This window comes from Diadema setosum, chromosome 4 (genome assembly GCF_964275005.1).
Source record: "Diadema setosum chromosome 4, eeDiaSeto1, whole genome shotgun sequence".
Classification (NCBI taxonomy): Eukaryota; Metazoa; Echinodermata; class Echinoidea; order Diadematoida; family Diadematidae; genus Diadema; species Diadema setosum.
This window is the reverse complement of record NC_092688.1, coordinates 7,961,476-7,972,817: the sequence shown is the minus strand read 5'-3', so window position 1 is coordinate 7,972,817 and position 11,342 is coordinate 7,961,476. Positions and strand designations below refer to the sequence as shown.

Below are 11,342 nucleotides of genomic sequence, written 5' to 3'. Positions count from 1 at the left end.
TACCGTACCCTACCCGCGCCAGAGGAGCGCTCGAACGCTCCTAAAGTGTACCGTACCGTACTGTACCGAGCCAAAAGTGGACCACTTCCCGATGTGCTCCAAAAGCGTACCAAAAGTTCACTGCAAAGCATGCGAGTATCATGCGCATACGTCACAATGCAATAACATCATTCTCTTTGTTCGGGACAGCTGTAAGTAGTTCAAGCGCCAGGTGGATGACATTCTTCGTAAAAAATGTGTGATCTTTTCTAGAAATAGCTCGTGAGGTACACTTTCTCGACAGAGCGCTCGAACACACCCTGTGTTCCAAGGTCAATGCTATAAAGACAATATACATGTAATGGGTATCTGTTATTGGTCACATCCACAATGACAGTTTTGACTTGCACTTTTCAGAGTCCTGGATAACTAGTTAGTCCCTTAACATAATATTCCATTATCACAATGAAATTGCTCAGGGCCAACTTTGAACTTTGGATATGCAAACAGTGTTTCAATTTGCATGCCGGAACTTCTCAAGTCCGAGTTGAAAGGGGTTTGAACTTGTAACTGAAATCTGGGCAAAGTTGGAAATGCCCTTTAAGGGGGAATAGGTCTGCAAACATAATTTTTCAAGCTTTAGAAGACAGTACATGTACTAATACGAACTAATACATGGGTATACATTATGACATACAGCAAATATTACACTAGTTGTATTACATGTATTAATCATATAAATGTAACATTACTGCACTGACACATTTGCTGCACACTTTTCAACAAAAAAACAAACAAACAAACTGTGAGATCTTTGCTTTCGGCAAGTTTGCTGCAAGTCTTTCAGTGTAAAGATTCTGTTTGCATGGACACAATTTGCTAACATAATCGAGAATCAAACAAATGATGCGAGTATGGGATATTAGTATGTTCCTTCTCACATCTCCATTTCAATTCACTGTTACGCTAAAATTCCCCCATCACAAATAAATACATATAAACATTTTGGCATTAGTGTTTGGGTACGTAAGCTGGTCATTGGCTACATACAAATACACGATATACGTACGTGAAGTAAATCAGTGTGTCGGCCTTTTGCGATACAGGCAACATACAGTGACTGGGGGATCCGTGGCTGATCCAGCAAACCTCTTCCCACTTGTCCACATCTGCTTTGTATTCTCACTATCCCCCATAGCTTCAATGTCCTCTCTTGGTGTCCAATTAAGTGGGCAAATTAATATAATGCTCGAAAGTGTTTTTAAGCAGCAAGTCAAATGTAAAATCCAGTCAGTCAAAATTCCTCCCAGCTGCCACTTGCCGTATTTGTACGACTACCGGATACACAGAGTTGGGGTGGGCAAACAGCTCATCCTGTTTGGGAAATACTAAGCCCGATCCCTATCATCTTTGGAAATCACATTTCCACATGTGAAGATGATGAAATCTTACGCCATTACCTATCAAAAAACAAAAACAAACAACAAAATATGAAAGTTTGGTTCATACTACTATTCATCAGAATATAATTATAACTGATGTAAGAAATATGCTTGGTACAATTTATATTTCCTATGTGTGTGTGTGTGTGTTTATATAAAGGTACATAATGAGTATTGGGTGGTTGTTGTTTTTTTATACCTGTACACAGACTGGCCTGACAATTATTCATAGGAAACTTCGTATGAATTCTACATATATGTAGAATTCATACGAAGTTTCCTATGAATAACTGTCAATTTTTTTTTCTCTCTTTTTTGTAAAATGAACTCTCATGATATGAGACCTATGGCCCATATTCAGTATCTAGATTTTAAAGATTGTCTGAAGAAAATGCTTATCGAGAGAAAGGGTTGAAGTTGTATTCTTACACTAAGTATATTCATTTCAGTGGCATCAGCTTTAACTTTGGAAGGTACAGTGTATATAATTATATACGTATTGCATAGAGTAAATAGACAGGATGAAAAGTGATAACTCATGGCAACATACATTGAATTAATGGCATTCAGTTTGGCAAGTTTCACACAGTCAATCAAGTTCAGCCAGCGCTGCCCCAATTGAGGCATCCCCTCTGTCACTGTAGACAAAAGACAAGCCTTCAAACGCTGCCTCCACCTCCTCCTTCAGGACCGCATTCCTCAGCAATGCGCTGCCACACCCAACCATCCTCACCACTCCCTTTTCCCTCATCGTATCTGGGGAAGCCATCTCACTCAAGTTCCGTGCAACTCCTCGGCACGTGGCCCTAAACACGCTCCCCAGCGAGACATTGTCGTGGCAGATGTTCGCCGCCGTTCCCCGACGGTCGGGCTGGTGGCGCTCTCCGCCCAAGATCGGTGAGATCTCCAGAGAGGTGTCCCTGCACTGCAAACCAAGCTCTATCAGCCGTTCAAAGAGTTTGTCTTTCTCTGCAGAGACACCAAGGCCGGTGCTCTGAAGCCATCGCTGTATGGTCTCGACCAACCACGCCAGCACATTCCCGCCTGTGAGGGCAGCAGCCACTGCAAGATATGTGCCTCCAAAGTAGGGGAAGTATTCCACAGGGGATGTGGGGTCCGACGGTGGGGGCGTGAAGCTCGGTGGAGTGGTGGTGACAACTTGTGCTGAGGTGCTTATGCTGAGGGCTGGATGAGGTGATAAGAAATGTGCACAACCGTTCTCATGTATATTTTGTTACACGTAGTATGACATGACACAGTGAACCTTACAACATTCTGCAGACACGGGCCAGAGTTCTTATTCACACGAAATGTCTCTTATGGAAACAAACGTGAAATAATTAATGATGATTACAGCTTCGTACTCACATTTCATCAAAGGAACGATTTCCTTGTAAGCAGTTTATTGCACTAAAAATTACATGACCAAAATAATGAGGACCTATTAAAACACACACACACACACACACACACACACACGCACTCAAACGAATCTCCCACCATCACTTACCAGGAAGAAAGAGTTTCATGAACTAGCTCATCCTTAAGAAATTGAACCATTGTTCCATTCCAAACCTTTCCATATTCGGTCAAGAGTCTCCAATGCAGTGGAAATTGTCTTTTCAATGGGTTAAGCATGCTGTCAGTGAAAATACTCTATGACAATTACAGCCACTTTGAATTTTATCCAAGACATATGATTTCACCATTACCAAATATGATGCAAAGAACTGATCCCTACCCCCACAATCGGAAGATTCCAATATGGGTATCATATTACATGGGAGGTCACCCAATCCCACTCCAACAGCCAACCCTTCCGGTAGGACACCTCCAAAACATTTTGTCTCCTTGGTCTTCCCTGCGACAGTCCCTGGAGTCTTGACAGCTGGCAGGAGTTGAGTAGGAAATCCAGCTTCAGCTAGACTATTTAGATTGAAGACAAAGTCAGACACATGACATTTAGATTTAAGGAAAAAGAAATGACAGAAAATACAACAGTGGGAGCAGGTGCTGTTTTGTTTTCACTGAAAAAAAAAAGGAATTCAGGAGATAAAAAGTGGTGTTTATTTAAAAACTGAGAGAGGTATATTTTTTGAGAAAGTATTCTTTGAGATTTTCCCCCATTATTTTCCTCTCCTTTCACAAGATCACAATTATAACAATTTTGGGTTGTTTGGTTTTTCCTGCATAGAGAGCGGATACAATCAACAGACAAATTAGAATTCGCTTACACATTATTCTACATAGCACTGTGCACTCTCTCTGATATATGTCCACGAGTCTCTGGTTCGAGTGCTCAATTTCATTCTGTTACCTTGGAGAAGTGTGCATGACAGTTCACAAGCAAAAAACATTGGAAGTTTCAAAATATCTTTCACCTTTGAGTGACAATCACCTACATGTCACATAAGATTGCACACTCCAGAGCACTTCAAAACATACAAGATACATACATCCAATTGTGCAGGGTACTAGTAATCCGAACTCAAGGATGATGGGACAGAATTTATAATTAAGGACGCTAGCTGTCCTAGTTCAAATTATTGTACCCTTGCCTCATCACCTGCACTTGACTACCTCAGTCATAGCAAGACAGGTGGGAAATTACATATTAATCACTGCATTGTCCTGCTTGCCTGCACTTAATATTGTACCCTTTAACAAAGAGCATAATGATTAAAAAGCTTTATATGAGCAACAGTGGTTAGATTTTATTTTCTTTTGTTTTAATTAAGGTATCATAACTAAAAGTAAATTTAAAACTTTGCAATTGGTAAAACCTATGTTTAGTCCAATTATGGGTTATTGTCATATCAGTGAGTTAGTGAAAAGGCACACATCATACAGTTTAGAGTAATTAGGAACCTTTCCGCATACATGTCTATGTTCCAAGAACCTTTGGTACAGCTGAAATAGCCCCAGCTGGCTGCATTCTGGACCGACATGACAGGAGAATTCAGGTCACACAGAAGGGTTACAAACAGATCCATGACAGTTCCTGCACAGTCAAACTCTCGCAAGACTTCTGGCCTATGTCTCTGCAGCCAAAATAAGGTGGCACATCCGTGGCCAGTGGAGAGCTTGAGATGGGAATCCGGTGGAGGAAGACTGGCGAGAAATTCGGTGGAACATCGACCATCTTGCCAGGTGAAAAGATGACTGACGCCAACACCGCCGCTACTACTGGCGCTAGCATTATCACTTTCACTGTCAGATGGAGAAAGGAAATCATCTATTCTAAGCCCCGCCTTCCATAAAACAACTCCATGCATTTGTCCCGTCACTCCTATCCTACGGATTTTATGAGAGATGCTGTTGGCGATCCAGAGTTCTCGTAAACTCACCAGGCATGCGGCGACAGTGCCAATGATCTTTCGCACGTCCTGTTCATCGGCCTTTGGCGGGTCTTCCACGCCGACCACTCTGGCGGCTGTGGCTCGGGAAGTCACGTAAAGGACGTTCCGCGAGTGAAGGTCTACCAACGAAACTTTGACTGAGGTCGTTCCCAAATCAATTCCGAGTGCTGTGTCCAAACAAGCTTGTGCCATAATTTCCTGTCACGCTTTAAGCTTTGCCTGAATACAACTGAAAAACTGGTAATACTACATTAGAATTATCTCTAAAAAGTGAAGTTACAAGTGAGACTCATAGCATAGCAGACGGAAAACGACGTGCGAAAGGGGGCGGAGAAACAGTTGAAGCGCGACTACATTAATGGAAATACGTTTGTCGCAGCTGGATAATCCCTCTCCCCAATAATGAACAGTGTCACTAGCAAATTATGTCCGTACCTCCCTGAGCATGTATTTATGCTTTGTTGAGTAGGCCCTACATTTTTTTTTTTGAATCATTATTTGTATTGTAAAAGGGCATTGAAGTAAGTTTAGCTTGGTTGCCACCTTTTCGCAACCTGCATTGAGCATTTTTTTTTTTCAAATAATATGTACTATGACCTACAATGCCAATTCATTATATTTATTTCATTTAACGTTTTTGCATGGTAACAAATTAACAAATCACTTTAGAAAACAAACAAATTCCTTTATCATTTATCACGCGGCTGTAACTTTAAACATCATTTTGAGAATGTACTTGAAATTGAAATCATTGTGACTGGATACAGAAGTATACCAAAAGAAAAAAAAAATCAATAAATCAATCAATAAATCAGTCAAATTACCAGGCAGGAGCATCCCCATCAGCACAGCTTAATGTTTGGGGTCTCATTACATACACAAAAATGCAAGTAGTTTTGATCGGCACAGTTAGCTACCAAAAACAACAAACGAGTTCAATAAATAAAACAAAAATAGACATGTTCACAGGCAATGCTAAGAAAAAGGAGAGATAGCAAAAATGGAAGATAATGAGAAAGAGTAAGAGAGAAAGTTGAGGGCGTACCTCACTAGAGAAGACGTTTTGCCGCGACTGCCGCGTTGTTATCAGTCGCCGAAACTCGAAAGACCCAAAAAAAAAAAAAAAAAGACAAAAAAAATGCAGTGCGCTCTCACAAGAAAGCGACTCCACGGCGATTTAGAGACATCTCCAAATAAGGTAATAATTTTATTTACCCAGAAGTATCGCTGCGGAGACGCCGCCGCGATGTCACAGAGGGAGCGTTCGAACGCTCCTAAAGTGTACCGTACCGTACTGTACCGAGCCAAAAGTGGACCACTTCCCGATGTGCTCCAAAAGCGTACCAAAGCGTACCAAAAGTTCGTTGTAAAGCATGCGCGTATCATGCGCATACGTCACAATGCAAAAACATAATTCCCTTTGTTCGGCACAGCTGTAAGTAGGTCAAGCGCAAGGTGAATGACCTTCTTGCTACAAACAAGCGTGACCTTTTCTAAAAATAACTCGAGAGGTACGCTTTCTCAACAGAGCATTCGAACGCTCCCAAACTGGCACAGTACGGTACGGTACGCTTTAGTTCAGTTCGCTTTGGTTCGCTTTAGAGCGTTCGAACGCACCCAAGGACGCCTTCTCATGCAGTCGTAGAGACGTCCCGCGACGTCTCCAGTATACCGTCGCATAACGGGTCCTGCGAAGTCGCGAAGACGTCTCTGCGACGTCACAAATACAATTTTTACCATGCAGAAACAGTTTTTTTTTTTGTTTTTTTTTGTATCCATGGGGGGGGGGGGGAGCCTGAGAACACTGGTATTATGAATTTTCAATGGTTTTCTATAGCGAGGAATCTATTTATAATATCAGCTTCCAATTCAAGTGATGCAAGTGTCTTAAATATCATGATTATCACAATGAGCTTATTTGCATATATCACGCTAATTCGCTGATCATGATCACAAGGAAGATAGAAACAATTGTCCTTGGTTGCCAAGTTTGCGACCAGGGGGCGTGTGTTTTTTTAGACGGCGCAGATTGGGGACCCTAAAAATCTATTGGGGACCCTATCCCTAAACCTTACCCTAATCCTAATCCTAACCATCAAACCCTAACCCCAACCCTAACCCTAACCCTAACCCTAACCCTAACCCCAACCCTAACCCTAACCCTAACCTTAACCATAACCAAAAACCCTAACCCAACGTTTTTCCCATAGGTTTAACACGCGCCATGCCCCAATCTGTGCCGTCTTAAAAAAAAAAAAAAACGCGCGACCGACCAGGTTTGATTTACTTCAGTATCCATCTTGCTTAGGCCTACTATCAACAAAATAGCCGTGTAGGCCCCTACTTTATAACTTTTCCAGGTCATTATATGGTATTTGCTACCCCTACTGGCTATTGTACATGATTTGTACATATGCAAATTAACGCATTGTGCTAATTATACTCACATTATATGGAAATATAAACTAATGTCAAAAATTGGATTCCACGTTATAGAAAACATTTGAGTTTTTGATTTTCCATGTTTTTATGCTTGCCGGATTGAAGTTAGCCATGTATTTCATGTTGGACATAATGATTATACTAAAGAAAAAAAAAAATGCCCAAGTTTGCCAAGATGTTAGCCAAGTTAAATTTACTGCAAACCCTTCTAGAACACAAATAAAAAAATAATAATAAAAAAAAAAAACATTGTAATGAACAACTTTTCCAGGTTATGTTTACGATCTATGGGACCGTCTACCAACCAAATCAAGGTACTTAAGGTAAGGCAAAAAAAAAAAAAAAGTGTTTGTTTGCCCTTAATTGTCAAAACCCAAGAGGGTCGGTAGGTCGTGTTTTTTTTTTTTTTTTTTTTTTTTTTTTTTTTTTTTTTTTTTTTTTTTTTTTTAATGCAGGGTACCCCTTTTTTCCATGTCAATGCACTCAAAACTCCAAGAGATTCATTCAAATTTACGTCTTGCCAGGGCCCGGTACGCGAGGCAGAAACGCTCACTGACAAACACTTATAACGTTCATCTTTGTTAAATTTTGCAAACAGCTCCAAAAAAGTACCTTCCAGTGAGATGCTGGCAAATGAACTCCAAACAGTTTTGGTGCCATGACAGCTGGTAACGGATGCTGCAAAAGTAGCCATCTTGTGAAGGGCTGCACACTAACCCATTTTTTCTGCCGGTCCGACCTGTCTCTGTCGGACCGGTAAATGCCCCGTTTTACCATTTTTTACAGGTCCGAACAGAAAATTTACCGGTCAACAACGACAACATAAAAAAACATTAAATGACTTGCAAACTTATTTTCTTGTTTTTTTATGGATGTAACCCCCCCCCCCCTCATGTACATTTTACAGATTAATTTTTTTTTAAACTTGCATTATTTATTGCACAAGAAATTTAAAGACAGGAAAAAATTAGAATGTTTCTTTGTGAATTAGTGTAAAATGATAATGAACAAAATCAGATTGTATCAAATGCGTTTGTGACTTTTTCTAAACATCAGCGCACGAACTTGCTGCGTAACCTGCTCTTGGTGGTCAGTTGGATTGCGATGATTTAATGAATTATTTTAGCTGTGATATTTTCTGATGCACGCGATACAAGGGGTTCTTTATTTTTCTCCCGATAATCTCTTCGCATTTGTGCATGCGTTCTTGAAAGGTACACGACATGCAGGGCCGAATTCGCAATCCTTTTTGCGCCCATTTCCACCTCAAATATAAGCGGGATTGTGACGATTTCATAAATTACTTCGGCTGTAATATTTTACGATGCACGCGCCAAAAGGGGTTGAAAATGCGTCCTTTATTTTTTCCCGATAAACTTTTCGAATTTCGTAAGTGCGTTCTTAAAAGATGTACCACACGACCGAATTCATGATACTTTTTTGCGCCTATTTCTACCTCAAATGTCAGCGGGATTGTGACGATTTCATAAATACTTCGGATGTAATCTTTTGTGATGCACGCACCAGCTAGAATGGTTGAAAATGCGTTCTTTATTTTTCTCCCCATAATCTCTTCGCATTCCGTAAATGCGTTCTTAAAAGACATACGACACGGCCAAAAATCATGATTCTTTTTGCGCCTATTGTTTCCTCAAACTTCAACGGGATTGCGATGATTTTAATGAATTATTATTCGGCTGTAATCTTTATGATGCACGGGACAAAAGGGGTTGAAAATGTGTCCTGTATTTTTCTCCCTATAATCTCTTCGCATTTCGTACATGCGTATACGACACGGCCGAATTTACGATCCTTTTAGCGCCTATTTCTACATCAAATATCAGCGGGATTGCGATATTTCGTTAATCATTTCGGCTGTAATCTTTTGTGATACATGCACCAGAAGGGTTGAAAATGCGTTCTTTATTTTTCTCCCGATAATCTCTTCGCATTTGTGCATGCGTTTTCAAAACTATACACTGCATGCAGGGCCGAATTCGAGATTCTTTTTGCGCCTATCATTGTTTACTCAAATTTCAACGGGATTGCGAAATTTTCATGAATTACTACTCGGCTGTAATCTATGATGCAAGCGCCAAAAGGGGATGAAAATGTGTCCTTTCCGCGTTCTTGAAAGGTATACGACACGGCCGAATTCACGTTCCTTTTTGCGCCTATTTCTGCCTCAAATATCAGCGGGTTTGTGGCGATTTCATTAATTACTTCGGATGTAATCTTTTGTAATGCACGCACCAGAAAGGTAATTTTACAATGTGTTTATTTTTCTCCCGATAATCTCGTCGCATTTGTGCGTGCGTTTTGATAACCAACACGGCATGCAGGACTGAATTCAAGATCCTTTTTGCGCCTATTATTTCCTCAAATTTCAACGGGATTGCGTTGATTTCATGAATTTTTGTTCGGCTGTAATCTTTTATGATGCACGTACCAAATGTGTCATTTATTTTTTTTTTCTCCTCTATAATCTCTTCGCATTTCGTACATGAGCTTTTGAAAGGTGTACGACGCGGCCGGCCGAATTTATGATCCTTTTTGGGACGATTTCTACCTCAAATATGTAAGCGGGACTGCGATGATTTCATGATTTTTTTTTCTCCCTAGTATTATCTCTTCACATTTTGTGCATGCGTTCCTAAAAAGTACACGGAAGGGCCGATTTCGTGATCCTTTTTGCGCCCATCTTCATTGTGAGATCATTCTGAACGAATGAAAATATTCATTTATGAAATGACTGTGTAAAATGAAACTGAACGCAATCAGATCCATTTACTGTATCGCTGAATATCGAATATGTTTTTACTTTTCTAAAAATCGACACAAGTAAATTAGTTCTAACATGTCAACTGCCACGCTGCTGCGAAGCCGGGATCGGATCGTGAGTAAAATGACCCAGAAATGCGTGCGCTTCTAATTCTATCAGTCTGGCATGACCGCCGATCGCAAGCAAACGAAAAGCAGTTACACTGTACATGCTTTGCATGTATTGCATGGCATGGCAGTGCGTGAGCAGCGCCAATGCGCAAGCTAGCGCGAATAACTGGTCGCCAGTGTGCAGCCCTGTACTAAGTGCATAATAATACATGCATTGATTGGATTTCGTGCGCGTGCACGCATGTGAGCCAAAAAGGTAGCTACATTGTAGCATGCAATGCATGCTATAAAACGTAGCCTGTGGACCGACGCGGCCCGACCACAATACGACGGGTCGATGAGATGAAAAAAAAAAACATTTTTAGACTTTTTTTTTATTCTTTCTCTAGCTTAAAATGGATAATTTTGGGTTTAAAACCATTCACAAATTTGTAGAAGATGAAATTTGTGGAAAAAAATAAACTTGAAAGAGCAAAAAAAAAAAAAAAAAAAAAAAAAAAAAACGCGACCCGAAATTTCCGTGATTTTCGGTCGGTCGCGAAGGGCAAACAAACCATTTTTTTTTTTTTTTGGCCTAAGAGGTTGAGACGTTAACTGGCACTGGCATGATTCTTTGGGGGTATAGGTGAGACATTACTCCAAAGTTTTCCCATCATCAATAACAGCATCAACTAAAAAGTTGCGTTTGTTTCGATAGTTTATGATATGAGATCCAGGGGCGGATCCAGGAAATCCGTTGGGGGGGGGGGGAGGGGGAAGCAGTTTCTGGTGTCACTTCCGGTTTTATTCAGCTGACAAGCATCTTTCATTTTTTTTTTCTCTTACTTAAGAACAAAAGAAAGCAAAATAAAGAGGGGTGCGCGCCCGGTGCTCCCCCTCCGGGATCCGCCACTGTGATTTCAAGAATAGATGCGCCGAAACGTCAAACGAACATGGTTAGCTGACGATTACTCTGAAATACAAATGCATGTTAATTTGTGTTGATTTATGATGCCCTCAACATCACTTTTGCGGTAAAACGAATATCTAGAAACATTCCACATTATATTTTTGATTATTTTTTCATCTATTTTTCTTCGGATACGCCCACAATAAATCCTTCCAAACCAATATTCATGTTGTGACCTCATCTGTCAATCATTACTGATATGTTCATCAAAAGACATTGGAATGCACCTTCCCTTCGACTCAGCATAACTTGCATATTTCTGTGATATTAATGTGACTA

At 40.5% G+C, this 11,342-nt stretch overlaps 1 protein-coding gene across 1 annotated transcript; it reads right to left on the bottom strand.

The window, feature by feature from the left end:
* Window positions 1-1,721: 1,721 nt before the first annotated feature.
* LOC140226823 (sedoheptulokinase-like) lies at window positions 1,722-5,089 on the bottom strand. The gene is made up of 3 exons (XM_072307251.1): window positions 4,302-5,089; window positions 3,163-3,347; window positions 1,722-2,606 (listed from the first exon to the last, which is right to left on the bottom strand). The coding sequence occupies exons 1-3, from the start codon at window positions 4,970-4,972 to the stop codon at window positions 2,011-2,013; spliced, it is 1,452 nt and encodes a 483-aa protein (XP_072163352.1). The 5' UTR covers window positions 4,973-5,089; the 3' UTR covers window positions 1,722-2,010.
* Between the last annotated feature and the right edge of the window lie 6,253 nt (window positions 5,090-11,342).